The following is a 21,075-nucleotide window of genomic DNA, read 5'->3' on the forward strand; positions in this document are numbered from 1 at the left end:
CTGGAGGCAGGGGCCGCTTGCTGCTTTGCGTGCTCTGGTGCTGCATGGGGGCACAGTAAGAAGTGCATGGCCGCGGTGGCTGAGGCTGGGCCCGGCGGCAGCAGCCCGGGATGCGCGGCATGGTTGGAACCTCCCTGCCGCCAGAGCAGCAACTGGTGAGCGACTGGCTTCCCACCCCAGGCGTGGCAGTGCCTGCCCTGCCAGCTTCCCGGCCTCGCTTTCAGAGGAGAGGTTGAATCCCTTGGCGGCCCCAGCCCACTGGATTCCCTATGGAGCTGGGTGAGGACACACCTGTGAGGAGGCAGGGACTGTGTGTGGCGTGGCTGAGAGGAGGGACAGGGTACCTGAGGCACCAGGGGAGGCAATACAGATGCTTGCTGGACGAAGCCCAGACTACACACAGGCGGCCACGTTCCTTGAGGCTGCATGTGTTGAGGATGCATGTGTACATCAGTCAGGCTCAGTCCCCGCTGCTGCTACTGTGGTCCCTAAACAGCAAGGGAGCAGTAGTGGTGGATGCAGACAGAGCGGTGGAAAGCAGGGCAGCGGTGCACCTTACAGGCCAACTCTAGCAGACATACACAAACCATCATGAGCAGCAGCACCCTGCCTCTGAGGCTACAAGAGGGCTTGCAAAGAGCCAGCATTTGCATAGCCAGTGTGTCTGGAAGGAATTTTCCACCCTGCTCAGATGGTTACAGACTGGGGAGGTTTTCCTTCCTCTGTAGCGGGGACACAACCTCTTTTTGGTATCTCTCCAGTATATGTTAGCCTGTGCAGCTGCAGGACATTGGTAGCTGTGGTTCCCTCATGGACTTTCGGGTGTGATGTGTGGTGCTGTGTCAGGGTCAACTGTGTTGTTTTGATAAGAAGTCAGATGATGGGTTTGTCTGGAATGGTTTGGACAGGGCTTATCCTGCCTCAGCCAGGGGTTGGGCTAGATGTGACTTCTGCAGGTCCCACTTCCCTTTGATTTCGATGATATAAATGCTGGACAGAGACGTGGGGAAAGAAGGAGAAAGGGCAGCACTGAGCACAGCAGAGGGGCTATTGATGCATAGGGATGGAGGGGATCTCAAACGCTACTCCAGGTCATGGCATAAGAATCCTCAGTCCCTGGCAAGGCCAGCCTGGAGATGACATCCTGGCGCATGCCAGTTTACTTTCAAGTTGGTTTTTCCAAGCCCTCTTGGTTAAGAGTAGCCACGCTGAGGTCAGTTCTGGGATGTCCAGGGAGATTTTAATGCCTGCCATGGGCTTTTATGTCTGATGGCAGATGGGCTTCCATTTGCTCTGCCACGTAGGGATCTGTCCAAGTCAGGCAGAGCAACTGATGGCAGTAGTGACCTTGGTGGAGGAGCAGGGGCCAAACTTGGGATGTGCTACCCCATGTTGGCTGGAGTCTCCCCAGTGAGTCGTTCATGACCATTCCCTACCAGATGGGGGAACCTGCCCCAACGCAGGGGCCCATGTCCTCTGTAACCAGGGATGCACCTGGACTTGACAGAGCCAAGAAGATGCTGCTTCATCCCCCTGGTACCAAGATCACTCTGTGGGGAACATACAGCCCAGATGTGGCGGCTGAAGGACTGGGGCCAGTGCCTCCATATGGAAGGGACAGTTCCTGTCTCTGAAGAGCACAGCTGGCTCTGGATGTGATGCCCAGAGCAGCGAGCAAGGCACCACGGTTCCTGAGATCATGGGAGCTACAGGCCAATGGAAAGCACATGCTGCTGAGTGTACATCTCCCACTGCTCATCGGTTTCCTCCACTCCTGGCACCTGGACTCAGGCCAACACGAGCCATTCCTGGAACATGTTTCTGAAAGTATTTGTAGAGGCCTTAGTTGGAAGCCAGGATAAGGTCTGAAGTTTCCTTTCCAAGCAGCTGTGCCCTCTCTGTCCCTGACACCTGTCTTCCTGCATCCAGCTTTGTTCCTGCAGGCTCCTCTTGCTCCCTCTGGATGGCTCTGGGCTTGGCCTTTCAGTCTTCGCCACTCCCCCCAGGGCATGACAGGCATCCCTTCTTGCAGCCATCCCCAACTTTGGGGTCTTCCATGCTTTCCTGAAGTCCAGGGGCAATGTGTAGTGCATGCGGGTGCACCCCCTGCAAAAAGGGGTTGCCAACACTATTGGCAGCACCTGTGGGCATCTGCAGGTGGTCCATGATCTCCCCTGGCCACTGCTGTCAGTGGTGCCTGCAAGTGGTCACCGACCCGTGGTCAGCGCTCGCCACCCCCCCCGCTGTCAGCACTGCCAGCGGCGTCTGTGGGAGCTCCCTGCTCACTGCTGCTGGGCTCCCGCCGGCACAGACGTGCCCGCCCAGTCACCGGGGCACGCGTCATTCATGCCCTGAAGTCAGTAAATCCAGCAGGCCCAGGCCAGCTCTGCTGTCATCTTCCCAGTGCTTTCAGAAAGGAGCATTTTCCAGGCATTGGTGTCTCTCTTCAGCAGCACTGCCAGCTTCTCTCAACCTCTAGTAAAAGAACCAGAGTCTCGTGTCTCCAGAGCATGTGCGCTTTGTCACCACCTGCCCTGCTTGGTCCCTGGAGCCTCTTCCTAGCTACTGGCTTAAGCCAGGCTCCCTGCAGCAGAGCCCGAGTTCCCTCCAGGAGAAGGAGTTTCCCTCAGGAGATTCTCCTGGAGGTGCCCCACCATCCTGTTATCACCCCAAGGACCTGTTTGTTGCTGTGTGCCATTGGCCTGGGCTTGCATAGACCCTGTGTGGGCATGTGAGCTGCTGCGGGGATGAGAAGGCAGAAGGCATCCTGTTCCAGGGTGGTGCCTTGCTTCTTGGATCTGCGTATGGAGCCAAGGGGGCCTGACTTCTCAGGGTCACTTCCTGCAAGGAAGCTCCCAACTCCCCTGGGCTGACCAGCAAGGGTTGGAAGCTGCCAACAAGACTGCCCTGAGATGCCTTCTGGAAGGCAGGCTGGAGACTGTGGCACATCTCAGTCGCCTGACTGTGAGCTAAGGGAGGTATTTTGGAGAGAGCCATCCAGGCTGGGCAGCCCCTGAGCCTCAAGCACCTGACTGCTGCCTTTGGTCTTTGCACCCATAGCTTGGCTCTCTCAAGTGCCTGTTAACACTTGCAGTGGCAGGGCACAGCCAGCCCTGGGGCAGAGCTGGGGGCTTTTTCTGTCCTGGAACCAACAGGCCTGGTACACAGGGCTGTTGTGTGGTGTCAGGACCAGGCCAGACAAAGACATCTCTGGGAGGGTTTGGACAGGGCTGGTCCTGCCTGGGTTGGACTGGACGTGGCTTGCCCTCCTCACGGGGTGCAGAAACTCCCATCTCCCAGAAGACTGCAAGCAGACGGAGCTACCAGCGCTGTGGAAGTGCCAGCACCCCCTTCCCAACTGCCTGCTGGGTGCCAGCAGGATGGCACAGAGCCAGATCCCATGTGCTTGGGTCCACAGGGTGACCTGGAGCCCCAGAACGGGGGCAGAAGCCATGGAAGGTCAAAGCTGTCGGCACAGCGCTGCATACACGGGAAACCAGCAGTAGCCGCAGGGCAGGGAGATGGGGGGGCAGGTCTCCACAGCTGTGGGGGAGAGGCGCAAACCAGGGGGACGTGGCCGCAATGGCCTGGATGAGTTGACCTCCACCACATCTCTCCTCCGAGGGCCACAGCACAGCCAAGGCTCCCTGCGATGCTTGTGCTGCGGGGTGTCTCACCATGTGAGCAATAGTCTGAGCCGGGTTCCCGGCAGCTCGGATTTATTTCCTCTCCCTAACTCAACACATCTTTTTCTTCTCCTTTCTTTTTTTCCTCCCTCCATCACACCCCGCCTTCCTGTCCGCCCCCTTCCTCCACCTCCTCCTCCTGCCTGTCTCTCTCGCTTTCCTCCTTTCTCTAAGGTAAGCAAACTTTTCACAGGTTTTCTCTCTCACTAGGCTCTCTCAGGGGGCAGGAGCAGGGCCCGGGGCAGGTGTGTCTGTGGGTCCCCAGTGGAGGTGGGAGCTGGCCTCCTTCTCTGGGCCAGGGCTGAGCCAAGCAAAGCTCAAGCTACCCAAGTCCTTGCAGCTTCCCCTGGACCAGCCTGAGCCCCTTGGCACCAGGGCCAGATTAACCCTTTAGTGGGCTCTAGGCAAGCAAACTCATATGTATGCTATGTAAAATAAGCACAACTGGGACCCTTCTTCACTTAAGGCCCTAGGCATGTGCCTAGTTTGCTTATGTGTGAATCCAGCCCTGCTGGGCAGCACAGTGTTGGGCTCTCAGGCTGGTGCACTGGGGATGCCCCACCGTCCCGATCCGCAGCCCCCTCCAGCCCAGGCTCCCCCACATGTAGCTCTGCTGATGTTGCTCAGTTCTGGGCCACAGCCCTCCCGGGCTCCTGAGGCAGGTGGTGCCGCTCACTCCCGACCAGCTGACTGTTGGGTCCGACCCAGGGTCCCCGCGGCCCTGCTATTGGCCATCTTTCCAGCCCCAGGGCCAAGCTGCTCCAAGGGTCTGGGGCTGCCAGCGGATCTGAAGTGGGATGACTCTAGAGTGGGTTGGATGCCAGATCTGAGCCAAGAGAAGCCCAAAGCTGGGGGGGGGGGCATCTGGAAAGTGGGATGATGGGATGCAGGGGGCTTAGTGTCTGGCTCTGGGCGGTGGCAGGTAGAGAGCAGAGTGTGGCTCCATGGTCTCTGCTGGGGGGAGGCTGTGGCCTGCAGAGGTGAGTGCCCTGATGAGGTTGCATTTGTTGCTTTGAGATCCAGGCTTCCCCACACTCCATGTCTCCCCTCAGCATAGCTCAGATGTGCAGGAAGAGCCCAGAGTGGCCTCTCATTAGGTAGCAAGGCTGAGGGCAGGTGGGGCTGGCTGGCATAGGGGCCAGAGAGGGAGGGGTAGGGTCCCTGCTCACTAGCAGGATAGGCCAGAGAGAGCTCTGGGGGCTCTGCCAGTAGTGGCTGGGCAGGGTGCTGGGGTGGCCTGTGGGCACACTGCCCCCTGGGCCAGGGCAAAGAGATACCTCTCTGCCCCCGGTGCTGGAAATGGATTCAGTCACAAGGCAGTGGGGTGTCAGGGTCACTTCTGGGAACAGACAGGAAAGGAGAGGCCAGGGCTGGCCCAGCAAGAGGGGAGACGGTGCCATGTGTGTTGTGGATGCGGGCAGAAGTGCTGCCCAGCTGGGACCTGTCACCTGATGGCTGTGGGGCAGGCCAGAAGGGATTTAGGCTCGAGGGTGGCTTCCAGGGGCATGGAGCCAGTACTAAACCCATCCTTTCCCTCCCCCTGCAGCAGCTAAGAGCTTGCTGAACAAGAAAGCCGACGGAGTCAAGGTGAGAGGCGCTTGGGGGAGAGCAGAGCCGTCTCCTGCCAGCTAGCGGGACCCACCACTTCCAGAGGGCTTCGGGCAGGGCTGGAGGTGCCTGGGCTCAGCCCGGGGCAATGTGTTTGGAGCTGGGGGTCTGGGCATCTACCTGGTTCCCCACAAACACCTGTTGAGGGCATGGGTGCTTGGCACAGATGTGCACTCAGTGCTGGCTTGCTGATCCCAGGCAGGCACCAGCAGGGAGTTGCTCACAGGTCTCTCCCCCCCTCTGTGCCTTGTCTTTTGCAGCCACAGACGAACAGCACCAAAGGCAGTGCCGGCGTCACCAGCCCGAAGGGGACGCTCCCACCTGCAGCACTGGTATGGCTCTTTCTTTGGCACAAGGCAGGGTCTCTGGGCCCATGGAACAGCACACACTGCTGATAGCAGCCTGGCACATGGCTGGGACCTCTGCATAGCCAGCTGGCAGACCCCGCCTCCCACACCAGCTTCAACCTGCCCAGCAAAGCCTGGCCATGCTGCTTCGTGGGCACAAGGCCTGTATCCACAATGCCCTTCCAGACACAGGGGCCATTTTAGCCTGGCCCCAAGGCTAGCCTGGCTCTCCACACACCCCACAGCATAGCCAGCAGTGGGGTGGAATTCCCTGAGGCCCTCCTGCCAAGAGGCTGTCCCATGCTGGGTCTCCTTCCCCCGCCTGGCCATGCCAACACCCCAGAGCAGAGCTCCCCTGGCACATGGTGAGTTGCGGTCGGTGAACGCCGCCATGGGGCAGACCGCATCTTGGCCAGGGTAAGTGCGCGGTAACACGTGGCAGGGCGCATGCAAGGAGAGGTCTGTGGGGGCAACTGCCTGAAGGATCGCTGCACAGAAAGGCTCCTGGAGCAGAAAAGTGAAGTCCAAGACCTCAGCATGAACCCACTTCTGCTGGGCCAGGCTGTGACTGGCGTCTGGCTGCTGTCACTGGCACAGTATCAATCCTTACACAAGTTTATCCGTGGGAGCTTCCCCATGTGGTTTCCATCCCAGAGGCCATGAACCGCCCCTGCACCCCACTGTAGTGGCCCAGATGCCTGTGGAGAGGCTTGGCTGGCAAGCAAGATAGCTGCAGTTGGATCTGCACTGAGATTGGGTCTTGCCCCATGTGAATGAGGGCACGGGGGCATATGAACCAGGCTGCAATGAAGCCACCTGGCTCCCCGTGGCTGGAAAGTAGCACTGAGAGAGCCAGACAACACAGGTGGGAAGGGGGTGCGCAGCCTGAGGGGGGACAGGAGAGAGATGAAGGAGCCGGAGAGCAGATGAGGGTGCTGGAGGGCAGACCTGGCTCTAGCGAGTGGCATCATCAGGAGTAGCCAGAGAGTCAAGAGGCTGTGAGTCAGAAGCCAGCTGGCGCACCTGGAGATCCCCATGCAGGTTGAGAGGAGCTCTTGGCTCGGACTTTGCCGTCCTCCAGCCCCTTCCCCCCCACCCCTTCGCTGTCATGCAGTCTCTCAGCCCTTGGTGCATTCTGGCCTCCATCCCATCCCATCCATCTACATGCCCACCCCAGGTGCCCTCCAGGCCAAGCTTACCAGGGTGCTCCCAAGTGTCAAGGGTGCTCTCCCTCTCTCCTTTACCTGACTCCCTGTGCCTTCATTCCTGATCTGCTCAGTCCTGGGGCATGGACCTCCCTGATTGGGGTCTTGCCAGGAAACAACTGGAGGTTCTCCTTGCAGTGGGCCCCCATGCAGCCAGCTCCATCTGGAGCCCAGGGTATACCAGCCCCAGGCTCTCCTTGCAGAGACAGGCCCTCTGGGCAGCATCCCTTGGCATCCCAGGTGAGTGCTGCTTTCTTCAAAGGCTGGAGAGAAGACCGGTGTCCATGTCCATCTCTAAAGGTAAGAGCCCAGACAGCCATGCCTCCCATATCAGCCCAACACAGCCCCGTCAGATGGTGGAGTGAATTCAGGTACAGCTCCTGGGTCTCAGAGAGCAGCTACTGGTTATTTTGATGGGGGAGGGGGTCTGGACCTGTCTGGAGGGGACCCTGAGTCCAGAGCCTACCTGTTGCTCCTAGGAAGGTCAGGGACATGCACGGAGCATCTGAGTGTCCTGTGAAGCATCCAAGGGAGACCCACCCACGAGGGGCACCTTGGCAAGGCAGCATAGGCTTCACCAGTCTCCTGCCAACCTGCCTCAGAGGAAGGTGCTGCCCTATGCCTTGGACCCCTTGGCTTGCATGCCTGTCTTAGGGCAGGGCGAGGCATTGGTCTGCTTCCAACCCACCCTTGTGGCAGCCATTAAGGGAGGTGGGTTGTAGGCCCTGGACACAGGATGGGCTGGAGGCACCAGCAGCCCAGGGCCCAGACCAGTCAGCATGTCTGTAGTCCCGTGTGCCCTCCAGGTAAGTGCTCAGGCTGACAGTCTCCTGGGGCAAGATGCCAGCTCCAGCACTGTTTGGCAAAGGAAGGTAAGAGACCTCCCCGTGTTGCAGTCCCGGGGGGCAGGGGGAAGGGGTGTCTGGCAGGCTTCTGCTCCCAGCCCTGCGTTGGGAGCCAACAAGCAGCCCCCGGGCAAGCAATCCCCCTGGACCCCCAGGCCCCATGACAAAAGCATGGGCTAACTCTGGGGGCCATCCTTTGGCCAGTGACTGCTCTCTTCATGGCCCCTGGGTGGCAGGGTCCACAGGAGGGGGGCCGTTCCTTCTGCCCCTCCCGCAGCACTCTCCCTCCAGCTCCATCTCCGTCCCAACGCCTCGCCATGGCTCCAATGCCTCCTCCAGTCCATTCCCAGCACTCTCCATACACACGCACTCTCTCTTTCTCTCTCTCTTTCTCTTCCCTGCCCCCCCTAAATCACTCTGCTGCTCCTCTGTCTTTAATCATTTTTTGCCCTCTTGCGGGACTAATCACTTTTTGCTTTTCTCCCTCCATCCTTCCCCTTCCCCTGGGTCTCGTCCACCCCCCCCCAACCCCCATGTTCTCACCGCCGTCTTTCCGGTCCATCTCTCCCTCTCTTCAACGCCACCTCGTTCTCTCTTCCTTCCTCTCTGTCTCTCCCCCCTCTTCTATAGGAGCCTCAAACCACCGTTATCCATAACCCCGTGGACGGCATTAAGGTACTGCTCTCCGGCTTTCCACCCCTTGTGCAGCCTTCAGTACATGTGACTCTCTCTGTCCCCCATGCAGCTGTGTTCTCCTGCCTTTGGCACCAGGCCTGGGGCTGGGCTGTGGGTCTGTAACACATGTCAGTCTCTCTCCAGACAAAGGGGTGGGAGTTCCCCAGGCTGGGGGGGAACCCCATGAGCTTGGATACAGGGTGTCTCTATCAAGGGTCTATGTGCTGGGTTTCAGTTCTGATCTCCAAAGGACAGAGAGGGTTGGGGGAAGGGGGTGGAGCTGGTCCTAGGGCCTATGAAGGGATGCTCCAAAGCAGGACACTGGGGTCCTTGAGGTCTGTGGGGTGTCACTCAGCTTCCAAGGTACCTGGGTTTCTCCTCAGTGTGGTGGTACTGTCACACAGACCTCAAGGAGCTGATGCCACAAGTTCAGCCAATTTATGGTGCTATAAAATGCAAACCATCCACAAAGATGTTCCATGTGCAACGTAGAATATCTTTGTGTCTGATTTTTACGGTACCTTAAACTGAGCATGTAGCAGCCTTCAAGTATCTGAAGGGTGGTTACAAAGAGGATGGGGCTAGACTGCTGACTCCACACTGCCTTCATCCATCCTGCTGCAGCTCTTCTCACTCTGATCTGCATCTTCTATGTCCCGATTCTCAGTACTGGATAGGATTATTTGCCTGTGACTCCACGCTCCTTGGCAACTGACATAGTCCCCTCCCTGTAGCCCAGGCTGGTGGATGGGCTCTCTTCCAGGTTCCAGGTTGCTCCTCGATCTTCCCTCTTGCACCTGTGGGAGGGGGATTGATAACCAGCTGCAGGCTCTGTAGCCTCTCTGCCCCTCCACTCTGGGACAGGTTGTTCCCAGATGTCAGCAGCCCCAGCGTTCCCCACAGGATGGCCAGGCAGATATCGGGCTGCTGACATCTGGGAATAACCTGTCCAAGAGTAGAGTCTTGTGGTGGCTGTGCTGTGTCTTCATTAGCTATGTCAGATGGTCACCAGGGTTTGTGAGGGCAGAAGACACTGCTCTGGGCAGAGGCAGCTGCAGGTTTCAGACACATTGTCCAAGCTGAGATAACCAGGAGATGGAGCCTGGTGAAAAAGAGTTCTCCAGCACTTGCGCTCAGTGCTGTCTCAAAGTGTTGGTGCACAGAGCAGTGTGGCCCAGAGCCTCTGCCAGGCCCAAGCAAGTGGGTTCAGCCCTCCACCCCTGCCTGGCGGAGACCCTTCTGCCTGCTCGGGACTGCCAGAGCACGGTACAGTCCAAACCAGCTCCCCTCAAGGCAAGAGACTGAGGCCTGGAGCCTCACCTAGAGTGTCTGTGCTGGGCTGGTTGCACTCCCAGGGTCCCTGGGGAGAGCCTGGAATAGGACAGCAGCAGCAACTTGTGCCTGGGTGACATGATGCCTGTTAGAGAAAGGGAGTCTTTGATGTCTGAGCTGCAGCCTGTTTTGTCTTTGCAATGAGTGAAGCATGTGCAGGGAAAGGGGGCCAGGGTGTGTGTTGCCTGATATCTAGTGTCCCCTCAGTCACGGGATGGTTAGAGGTGTCTTGGATAGCAAGTGGAGTTTCCATGTGCAGGCTGGAGGGTCTGAGCTGTAGATAGAGTCTTCTCTGCTGCCCATGGAAAAGGCCACAGCTTTGTGCTTAGCTGCCAGCACTCCTTGCTGTGCATTATCACCATTGGAGGCCCAAAGCGAGGAGCAGAGAAGCTGGATCTAAAAGGTCAGGGTCTCCAGGCAGCTGAAAAGAAAGGAAGGGTGCGTTCTTCAGCACAGCACAGCACTGCAGGTGCCTGGTCCATCCAGCATGCTTCACCTGTGCATGCTGACTGCTGGGTGACGGTGTCTGTCCTCTTGCAGCTGGAGAAAGCAGAGAAAGCCTGTAGGAGCTGGCCCTCTGATGTCAGGCCCGGGGAGGCAGGCTAAGTGTCAGGATCTGGTGTCCAGTTGTATGTCAGGCACCCAGGAGCATTGGTAACAGAGTTCCTGGTCACCAGAAGCCAGTGTGAAGCTGAGATTCAGTCATATGGTGCCATTCAGGTCATTCATTTGAGTCCAAGAGGCATCCAAACTGACCTCTGAGAAGTGGGGATTGGGGAGACTGGGGAAAAAGGTCCTGGGGAAAAAGACATCTTCCCCCCAGCTGGCTGGGGCTGGGGCTGCCAGAGAGGCCAGAGACCTGTCCTGGCCTCTCCAGCCTGGGGCAGCCTGAACTAACACATTCCTCCTGTCTCTCCCCCTCTCCCCCGCCCTCCCATTGGTTCCTGCAGGAGTCATCGGACAGCACCAACACCACCATTGAAGACGAGGACACCAAAGGTAACCCACAGCTGGGGTCGGTGGTGCAGTGAGTGAAGCCGGGCTTGGCATGCATGGGGCATTCAGGCTTTGGGGGCCACAGGCCAGGGTGGGGATGAGTCTGAAGGCAAGGAGAAGACTTGGTGACTGCCTGGAGGTCTGTGCTAGCCAGGTCCTAGCAGTGCCGTGGCCCCCAGGAGTGGTGCTGGGACCTCATGAAATAGGGACGTCGGCATGCCCCCAGCCAGGCCCTAGGCATTGTTGCACCCCCAAAGCTCTCTTGGCTTCAGGCTGGTCAGGCTAGCCAGAGAGCGGACACCCTGAGGAACTGGGGTCTGGCCCTTCGCGCCACAGTGGTGGAGCCCATGGGGCCTGCCAGGGCAGGAGCTCAGAGATGGCGACTGGTGCCATCCTGGGGCCGTGGTGCAACGTCTGATGTCAGGCAGAGAGCAGGGAGTAGATGAGAAGTGGCAGGGCTAGGCCCAGGGGCCAGATGCCCGCTGGACAAGTCTGAGCTGCCTTGGGGTAGGGTCGAGCTGCCTTGGGTAGGGTCGAGCTGTGGGTGCAGTGTGTGCAGCAGGGGTAGGTTGTTGCTTGCTCAGCCAGTGTTGAAGGGTTTCAGAGGGCGGAGGAGGGAGTCAGACTTGCTGTGTAGGGTACCAGGGGGGTGGAGCCTGTCCCGGGGCTGCCAGGGGGCCAAGGCTTGGTGTGCTGTGGCTGGGGTTTGTTGCATGTGTGTTAGGGGACATGGTGTGGGCCAGGCAGCGTAAAGCCTGCTGGAGGACACGTCCCAGGCTGGGCCTCCCAAAGAGACACTTAGTGAAGGGACTCAGCCAGGCCCCTTTGCTAGTCCTGTCTCCTCTCTGCCATCATCTCCCCAGCTCCATCACCTCACTCCCTCCCAGCCCTGGGTGGGCTCTGTGCATCTGTTTCTCCCACCACTCATGTCTCTATGCCATTGCTGTCTCTTTTCTCTCCTCTCTCTCTGTGTCTATTTCCATTTCTCCCTCCTGCCCACCCCCTTCCCCCAGCCAAGGGCCCCAACATTGAGAGCCCGATGGAGCTGGGACCCACTACCGAGGTGCCCAGCCCTCCTCCTCCAGCTCCCGCTGTTGCTGCTGCTGCCGCTGCTGTGTGTAAGTCACCTCCATGCGTGTAAGTGCCCTGGGTCATGAGTGGCGCCTCTCTGGCCCCATGGCAGAGGGTGAGATGGAAGGGCTGGGTCACCACAGAGCCTGGCATGTGTCCGGCCTTCTGTCTATCCCTGTGCCCAGCTCTCTATGCACTCTCTCTGTCCATACCGCTGTCTGGTCATCTTCACATGTTCCTATCTCCCCGTCTCGCTCTCTCCCCACACCTATGTCTCCCTGTGACCCTGTCCCAGCAACCTGTGGTTGGGACCAAAGACCCCCTCCTTCCCCATGCAGAGCTCCATCCCAGAGGCAGCCATATGGAGATGGACCACACCAGGCCACACAACTCCCCATGCCCCTTTCCTGGCAGCTCCAGGGCTCCCCCAGTCCCTGGGCTGGACAACAGCACAGGCAACTCCTGGACCTTAGCCCCTGAGGCCAGCGATCTGCATAATTGGCATTGGTGACATGTCAGCTAGACTGCCCTAATAGAGGAGACAGGTGTCCAGCTGCTCTGGTGGTAGCTGGAATGGTTAGAGAGGAGCAGCTCCAGGAAAAACAGTGGTGATAGCAGTAGAGTGGGGGTTGCCTCACCAGAGACCCTGACACCCTGGGCTGTCAAGCAGCCGGCAGTAGGCCTGGGCATGTGGGTGCCAAGAAAATCCCAGAGAAGGGACAAGGGGCTGGGTGTCCGGTGTCCGGGAGGGCTCTGCTGGTAGCGGTCTGGCTGCACTTCTTCCCCGCGGCAGAGAAGCCAGCCCCAACTGTCTGCCCCACTCTGTGATGCCTCCATTCCCATCCTCCTCTCATTCCTCTCTCCCCTCTCCACGCTGTTGTCTGTTCTCCCTTTTCCCCCATAGCCACCCGGTTCTCTGACCTTTTAAGCACCGTGAAAAGGAGCTCAGGCTCCCCAGACACCGAGGGGCCACAGCCGGCCACCAGCCAGCCGTGCCCGACTCCAGCTGCCACCAACCCACTGTCTCCCCAGTGTAAGTAGCAGGTCTTGGGCTGCAGCCAGACCCCCGAGGAGCTCTTCCCTGGTGCATCTGGGGCCTCTTGCCTGAGACCCTGGGTAGCTGCAGCATGGCTCACCTGTCTCTAGTCCCTGGGATTCCTGCTTTGAGCCCGGCTATAATACCGTCTCTGCCCCTGATCCCAACAGATGTGAAGCCATGTGGGTGGGCAAGTCCTGGCGAGTCCCCCCAGTCTCTCCAGCTGGTGTTGGGCTGGGGCACCCCGCAGGCACTTACCCCTGGCCATGGCCCCTCAAGCATGGCAGCTGTGAGGCAGGCACCCCTCAGAGAGATGCTGCAGCCCTCCATTAGCCTGGCTCTATTGCTCCTCCCCACCAACCCACAGAGTTAGTCTGTGAGCTCAGGGCTCCCTGCAGGCTCTGCACAGCTCCTGGGGTTGGACAGATGTGCGAAGGAAGGACCCCTCTCCCCACTGGCACTCGGACCTGCCTTTGCCTCAGCCGATCAGGCCAGGCTCTCAGGCCAGTGCTGTAAGAGACTTGGCTGGGCAAAGTGACCCTTCACCAGTGCTTGGTAGCAGGGGAGTGGTGAGAGACCCGAGCAGTGGGAGGCCCTGGCTAGTGCTCCAAGCACTGTTGTGGCCAGTCTGGAGGCCAAGTCCCTGCAAGAGCTGGACTAGGTCAGAGCAGCAATTATGAGGGATTTGCCCCCTGCCCTGCCCCTGTTCTATGGTGAGGGCAGACACGGGCCAGGGGCTTGGCATGGCTGTGTGGCTGGCCAGCTCCTGCTGGGATCTGTCCCAGTCCCTCTGGTCCCTTTCCATCCTGCCCTCCCCTGGTGCAGCCTGGGCTCCTCTGTTGTCTCCATCCCATCCCCTGTCTCATCCCTCTCTCTCCTTTCTGCTCTGTCATCAATCCCCATAGCAGCCCGGTTCTCTGACCTTTTAAGCACTGTGAAAAGGGGCGCAGGCTCCCCAGATGCCGAGGGGCCTCTCCCTGCTGCCAGCCAGCCCTGTCTGCCTCCGGCTGCCACCAACCCTCCAGCTCTCCAGTGTAAGTAGCTGGGGCCTTGCCCCTGGGCAGTTTGGGGCCTGGGGCATGCTGTGGTGGCGTGAACAAGCTGGAGGTACAGCACAGGTGAGGGACAGCGGTAATGTCCTGAGGCAGAATAGCAAGCTGGAGCTTAGCGTTCGGTGTCAGGGGGCATCAGTGGAGCTGGCAAGGGGTGTAGGGTACAAGTGAGGAGTGGTGCCAGGGCTGGAAAGAGGTGGCACCAGCAGCGGGGAAAGGAGCTTTGGGCTGGGGATGAGGTCTGGGCCACACTAGCCAGTGGCTGTGGGTTGGTTGCTGGCAGGGATGGGGGAACTGAGTGCTGGGGTTGCAGCAATACCAAAAGAGGTGGATGCTGGGAGCCCAGGGATGTCTCGTGCCTTGGGTGCCAGTGCTTGTTAGCCCCCCATCAGCTGGGTGGGTGCCAGTGGTGGCCCCCTTCCTGGCAGAGAGGGCCAGGGGGTTTTCTTGCCCAGAGGGCCGCAGGCTGGCAGATCACTTACAGAGCTGGGTGTCAGCCCAGGAGACACCGGGGAATGTGAGCCGAGATGCCTTGGAGATAGTGTCAGGCTGGGGGCCAGGGAGTGCCGCACATGACCAGCCGGTGCGATGTAGGGAGGGGCTTTGCGTGGACTGGGAATGTGAGGACGGGCTCCCTCCAAGCAGCAGGGAGAGCAGGGGTCATGCTTTGTGCCTCCGACACGAGAGCAGAGCCAGATCAGATGTACTCTATTGGGACTCGCATGTGCTGTGGGCAGATGGCTCTGGGAGGGGAGGTCAGTGGCTTCAGGGTACCTGGGCCATGGCAGATGCTACAGAGCCGGTGTGTGTTGCTTAGAAGCTATGTGATGCCAGAGCTCGCTCCATGGGGCTCTGCCTCTGCCAGCTTGGGGGTCCAGGTCTGATCCTGCCAGTGTGAGCAAAGAACAGCTGCATGTGTCCTTGCCGTCTGCTGCTGCGGGCATCCCTTGTGTGGAGGAAGGTTGACTTACCTGGCTTTCCCCTTCTCTGCTGGTCACAGACCTGAGTCCCCGGCATCACTGGGAGAGCTCATGAGGCCGGGCAGCTCTGGAGAGCAGCTGGGGGCCCAGGCGCCAAGGTGTCTGGCATGCATTTGAGGGCACGCATCATGAACGAGCAGCAATGGCTAGGTCAGTGCAGCCCAGGGTGGGCAGACAGAGACCTAAGCACCCATGTGGAGCCAGCTTTCTGCCTGCGGAGGCGAGGAGCAGACAGGGGAGGTGAGCCCTGCTCCCACATTCCCCAGTCCGGTGTGCAAATAACCTTCCATGCGGCCATCCACCCTGAATACAGGTGCCCGTGGAGGTGCAGCAGCATTGTGGGGCTGACCAGTAATGGCCCTGGGCCATCTCCAGGCTCCAGCAGCCTCCCCACAGCATCAGAGAGGCTTTTCTGCCATCCACGTGGAAATCAGGGGGTGTGGGTGTTGTACTAAATTTAGTTAAGGAATGAGGTGAATGAAAATGAACTAATCAGTGAGACTATTCTGGTCCCACACCCTAACTGACTGAACACACAAATAATACCAATATTCAAGCAAGGCTTTAAATACAGCACTCGGCTTTCAAGCAAGCCCTAACAGTCAATATAACTATTCTTCCTCGAGCCTTCTGACGGATGCAGGCATTTCAGCTGGCCAGGCATCCATGACCGTGCCAGGGTTCGAGTAGTTGTTTCTTTCCCTCTCACCAACTTTAAGTTTTTTTTCCTAGGTTTTTATATACCTTTCTTACAGTTCTCTTCTGGATGCATACCATAAATATTCACCAGTCATCTTTCACAGTGCTCATTTTCCTGTCAGGCTGTTGTCTCGGTCTGTTAAACCACATCCTCTTTTAACTTTTTTGCTCATGTGGGTTATGAAAAGGTCACCCTAAACAACGACCCACTGGCTTTGCTTTTAGGTAGTGTCATTAGTTATGTCAGGGCACAAAACAACGTTGCCTATGCTAAGCATTTGGCTAGGGTGGCCTTCAGGCCTACAGAAGGAAGAGCCTTGAGAAGTCAGGGCTTGAGGGACCTAGAGCTGAGCATGGCAAGGAGATGGGGTGGCTGTGCTGGAGCTTGAGCTGGCAAGGGAGGGACTGTGGCCTGACTGAGCCCCCCAGGTGTCTGCATAGGGATCCAGGGCAGGCGGGGGAATCTCAGTGGGGCATGAAACAGATGCTGCACGGCAGGCCAGAAGTTTCCGTGCACCGCTCTGAGGTCACGGCCTCAGCAGAGCGTGGAGCAGTGCCTCCCTGCATAATGCATGGGGCTGGAGCTAACTGGGTCACCAGCATGTTGCACTGGTGCCCAGCCCTGGCTCTCAGCTCTGGGGAAGAGCCGGGCTGGGCATGGGGCTCCGTGCCCGTGGTGGCTGCAGCTGGGGGCTAGGCACAGGGCGCCGGAGGAGTATGGAGCTGGGCTGTTGGGATGCAGCCAGAGGGTGGCCTGGGCTGTTTGTGGAGCATGGGGGGTAACTCCAGACTTGGAGTCTGGGGTTTTGGGATGCTGTGGCTTCCGGTCTGGGTAGCATGTTGGGGCATGTGCGCTCCGTGGATTACCTGGTTGGTGCTCGAGCTCTGTGCTCAGCCAGGCGTGTGAGGGTATGGGCCGTGGGGAGCTGCCAAGCAGTGGGGCAGGCCCTCCATGGGCAGCTTGGTGATTCTCTGCCTTTTTCATGCCCGCAGCAAGGAAGCAGGAGATCATCAAGATCACAGAGCAGCTGATTGAGGCAGTGAATAACGGGGACTTTGAGGCCTACGCGTGAGTGCAGGGGCCCAGCAAGCTGGCGGTGGTGTGTGCACAGCGGGCGGGTGCCTGGGTTGCAGCTGCAATGCAGCCACCTCCTGGGAGGGTCAGTAACAGGTCTGGTGGGAGCTTCAACCTCACGCGGCGGGCTCCAATCACCCACAAATGAGAGGGCTCTCCTGGGAAGGGGCCTCGGACTCTGTAGAGCGAATCTTGCCTGCCCTTGTGTCCTCAGCAGTCATGGATGCAAGCCTTTAGGAAGCCTTGTGTGGGGAAGTGGGGGGAAAGGGGATGGTGGGGGGCGGGCACGGGAAACTGGGCTCTACAGAGAGAGGGGCAAATAGCCAGGGCCAGGGCAGGCTTCTCACCCTCCACCTGTCCTCCTCCAGAAAGATCTGTGACCCAGGTCTCACCTCATTCGAGCCCGAAGCCCTGGGCAACCTGGTTGAGGGCATGGACTTCCACAGATTCTACTTCGAGAACTGTGAGTGTCCCACGGCAGCCCCAGTCCTGGCCCTGGCCCCCTGGCTGTCAGCGGGACCCTGGGCAATGTTCCTGACCCTCCTGAAAACCATATGCCCCAGGCAAGCAGCCAGCGGCAGCTCCTCCATCTGCGTGTGGACCTCAGGGAGACCCTGAGGGATGTGGAGTAGCCTGGGGTGGCATGAGGACAGCTCCCCCCGCCCTCCCTGGGGTTGTGCATGGGGAACAATCCCAATCTGGAGGGCAGAGGGAGGGGAATGGTGCCCCTTCCAGGGGCGGGTGAAGAGAATTCTCCCCCCAGGAGTTGCCCAAGGGGATCCCATCTCCCTCTGGGGCTGTGAGGAGGGGCCTGGGCAGTGGGGGCTGCTGCCAGCCCCCACTGTGGTGTGGTTGCCCCCAAGCCCTGATCAGCGATTCCCCGGTGCCCCCACAGTGTTATCCAAAAACAACAAGCCCATCCACACAACCATCCTGAACCCGCACGTGCACGTTATTGGGGACGACGCAGCCTGCATCGCTTACATCCGCCTGACACAGTACATCGACGGCCAGGGCCGACCCCGCACCAGCCAGTCTGAGGAAACTCGTGTGTGGCACCGCCGCGACGGCAAGTGGCAGAACGTCCACTTCCACTGCTCGGGGGCACCCGTGGCACCACTCCAGTGAAGGTGAGGCTAGGATGCTCGTCCCCTGCCCCCTCCGGGGGTCCTAGTTTGGGTCCCCCCGCCCCTGGCAGTGCCAGGAGGAAGAGCCTGGAAGCAGCCCCTGGCGGTGTCTGAACCCCTGCAGTGTGCAAACCAGCTTCCCTATAAAGGGGTACTGGGCATGAGGGGAAGGGCCTCTAAATCTGAATGTCCCAGATCTTAAATGCTAGAGGCAAGTGAGAGAGGAGCAGGGGAAGCAACCTGGGTCATGCCCAGCTCACTCTCCCTTCCAGCATAGGAGGGTGGGCAAGACGGAGCTAAGGTCTGACCCAGTCTATGGCAGCTCTTATGTTCTTAATCATGCCCTGTTACCCCCATACACAGAGGCATCCCATGTCCTGGCTGGGCCTCAGTTTCCCCATTCGCTGCAGCCAGGTGAAGGTCTCTGGTGATGCAGAGAAGAGCTCCCTCCCTTCATACAACACGGCCAGAGCTTCTGTAGCCTGATGTGCAGAGGGATGGCACCCCTGTGCCCTGTCCAGCGCCAGGCGGACAGTGACGGGGCCGGCACGCATGTCCTTGTGTCTCTGCAGAGCTCACGCCGACTGTTGTGGTTTCATCCCCGACGGAGACGGTGTTTCGCGCCGAGCCGCTAGCCAGGAGCAGCAGTGGCCAGCACGCGCCCGCATGCTCGTGTCCCCCTCCCCCCACCCCTCCCATCTCCAGTGCCTGTGTTTGCAGAAAAAAAAAAAAGGGAAAAAAAAACCTAAGGATCTTAAAAAAAAAAATCTAAAAAAGTACAAAAAAAAAAAATTTAAAAAAACCCACCCCAGGCCAGACGTGACCTTTCCAGTGGCTCCATCCCAGCCGAGCGTCCCCTTCCCATCCTGTCCCCATGTCCGTCTGTCCTGGTGACTAGGTGTTGCGACCCGAACGTACGAAAGGGGAGAAGGACACCAGCGATCGTGGACCAGACCGAAGCCCGAGGGGGGATGTCCCAAGGCTCCGTGGCTGCCGCACCCTGTGTCTACCTCCCCATTCCCCGTCCCAACGTGCCCCATGTGGAACAATGGTCTAGTTCGTTAGGTGATTTACAAACAAAAGAAAAACAAAAAAAGCCTGAAAAAAAATCGCCCACCCACCCCCAAGGCGACTTGCATTCTCTGCCAAAGCATGGGCCTGCTCCCGTGGTCGTGTGCGCTTCAACCATTCGTTCTCTGGAGGACTCGTGGCCCCCCCTGCCCCTGCGGACGCTCAGGCCCCCTCTTTTCTTTGCCCTTCTACTTGTGCTTGTGGATTATTATGATGATGATGGTTGTTACTTCTTCTTCGGACTCTTTCCTTTGCGCGCCGACGGGTTGTCATGTTTTTCTTTGGATGCTCCTCAGATTCAGTTGCCCTCTCCTCATTTAATCTCTCTCTTTCTCTATATATATTTGGGGTTTTGGGAGGGGGGGGTTGCAGTCCTTTCCCCTCCCAGCTGATTGGGCTGGCGTGGAAGCAGTGTGGCGGGAGGTAAAGCTGGTGGGGCTTGTGGCAGGCTCCTTGTTCTATGCTGGGTCCCATAGTCGGGGGATCCCGGGAAACCTCAGGTTAGAGAGGTACAGAGGGGTTCAGGATCCAGAAGGTTTTGGAGGTTTTTAAGGTTTTTAAGATGCAGGTAGACAAAGCCCTGGCTGGAATGATCTAGTTGGGAATGGTCCTGCTTTGGGCAGGGGTTGGACTTGATGACCGCCTGAGGTCCTTCCAACCCTTATCATCTATGAGGTCCCTGTGAAATAGCGAAGGGAGTGAGTGCCGCAGGCCGGGGGTGGGGGGGTGTTGATCTAGTGCCGTGTGAGAGATTCCTGCTTCTTCTCCAGCCTGATTGTGGGCTCCAGATTACAAAACAGAGGTGTGGGACCAGGCTGTGAGCCACCCAGGTTGTCAGTGCCTGTGCTAACAGTTAAGGTATGAGGGTGACGGGCCCAGGCCATGGTCGCCTCTCATCCTAGTTTGGGAGGGAATAGGATAGCAGGTGGATGAATGTGCCCCCAGTGAGGTGTGCAGGGCTGTGGGGCAGTTTCCCTGTGGCCATAGTGCTGTCCCTAGGGGAGGGAGGTGTGCGGAGCTGGGAGAATGAAAAGCAGCCTGTGTTGGCCACGAGGCCTGGTATTTCCACGAGAACAAAAGGCCCTGGAGAGGGTGTCGGGGTGGCTCTACAGCCATCCTGGGTGCAGCATGGCAAGCCCTGAAGCTTCAGATCAGATGCTGTTGGCCTATGTGGCTGTAGAGCAGCATGAGGCTCAGGTTATGCCATGTCTGTGCCCAAACAGAGGGCTTGTGACTTTGCCATTGTGTCTATGGGGAGTATGCCAGCAACTCTGTGTGTCTGGGTTTACTCAACGCCCCCTGCCCCAAATCAGAGCTGGTGGGGTGTCACCTGCTTTGCTGTGTGGGAACATGGCATGCGCCGCATGTCATTCTCCCCGTGGAACCGAGCCCCTGGCCTTCTGGCTGTAGCTTCCCCCCCCAGCGTGGTGCTGGGTGGCTAGGCTGGTGTTAGGTATACAGACATGGGGAAACTTGGAGTGAAGGTGGTGAGGGAGCTGGAGGCTGAGGGGGTCCTTCCGCTGGGGAGGCCTAGGGCATGTGGTTTCAGCAGGCAGTGGTTGTATGTCTTGGGATGATGAAGGTTGCACCCATTTCTCCCTAGGCTTGGGCAGGCATTGGGTGGGTGCCCTTGGGTTGGAGCCGGGTAGATGTAGGGGCACAGTGAGGGGCTCCTTGTCAAGACTGGAGGCTTGCTGCTATGACCTGGCTGGTCCACCATTGAGTGGATGCCATTGGAGAGACAGTGTGCGCTAGCAGAGGGCTCTGGTTCTCCCTGGCTGGGGTCCTGCCATGCCAGGTGGCCTAGGTGGGGAGTGGGCAGAGTCTGGGGCTCTCAGCAGTCCCAGCTGCAGTCCGTGTGGATGCAGGCAGAGTCCTGTGGGGGCTATCTACCCTGGTGCTTCAAGCTAAGTTTTCTTGGAGCCTGGCAGGGAACAGAGAGGGATGTCATCATGGAGGCAGGGAGAGGGTGACCAAAAGTTTGGCTGGTCTCAAAGGCCTGTGGCCAAGATGTGGTCCAAGGAGCTGGGTGGGGAGTGCTGCAGTGTAGCAATTCGATGCAACTAGGGTCCTTGGTTTGAGGGTGTGAGTGGCAGTGTACATTGTGTGCATGTGGGGGGCACACTTGAGTGATGCTGCTAGCTAGCTATAGTGGCAGGGCTCTGATCCTTCAGGGGTTGGGGAGTTTGTCCAGAACCTATGGAAGAATTGCAACAGGGCCTGAGATAGAGCTAGGCTGGATGGTAACATGGGCTAGGGGTTAGTGCACC

The 21,075-nt window shown here is 58.8% G+C and overlaps 1 protein-coding gene across 10 annotated transcripts in view; it reads left to right on the forward strand.

Moving 5' to 3' along the window:
* The window catches only part of CAMK2B (calcium/calmodulin dependent protein kinase II beta), a 61,450-nt gene extending 42,416 nt beyond the window's left edge, over positions 1-19,034 (forward strand). For 2 of the 10 annotated variants that reach the window (XM_059730486.1, XM_059730491.1), the window contains 8 exons: positions 5,233-5,273; positions 5,555-5,626; positions 8,322-8,366; positions 10,649-10,697; positions 16,526-16,601; positions 16,976-17,070; positions 17,503-17,737; positions 18,307-19,034. In XM_059730486.1, coding sequence (XP_059586469.1) covers positions 5,233-5,273; positions 5,555-5,626; positions 8,322-8,366; positions 10,649-10,697; positions 16,526-16,601; positions 16,976-17,070; positions 17,503-17,735 — 611 coding nt within the window. In that variant the 3' untranslated portion in view covers positions 17,736-17,737; positions 18,307-19,034. The other 8 variants (XM_059730488.1, XM_059730492.1, XM_059730489.1 and 5 more) reach the window with 5 other exon arrangements.
* The last annotated feature ends 2,041 nt before the right edge of the window (positions 19,035-21,075 follow it).

The sequence above is a fragment of the Alligator mississippiensis genome, chromosome 7 (assembly GCF_030867095.1).
Source record: "Alligator mississippiensis isolate rAllMis1 chromosome 7, rAllMis1, whole genome shotgun sequence".
NCBI lineage: Eukaryota > Metazoa > Chordata > Crocodylia > Alligatoridae > Alligator > Alligator mississippiensis.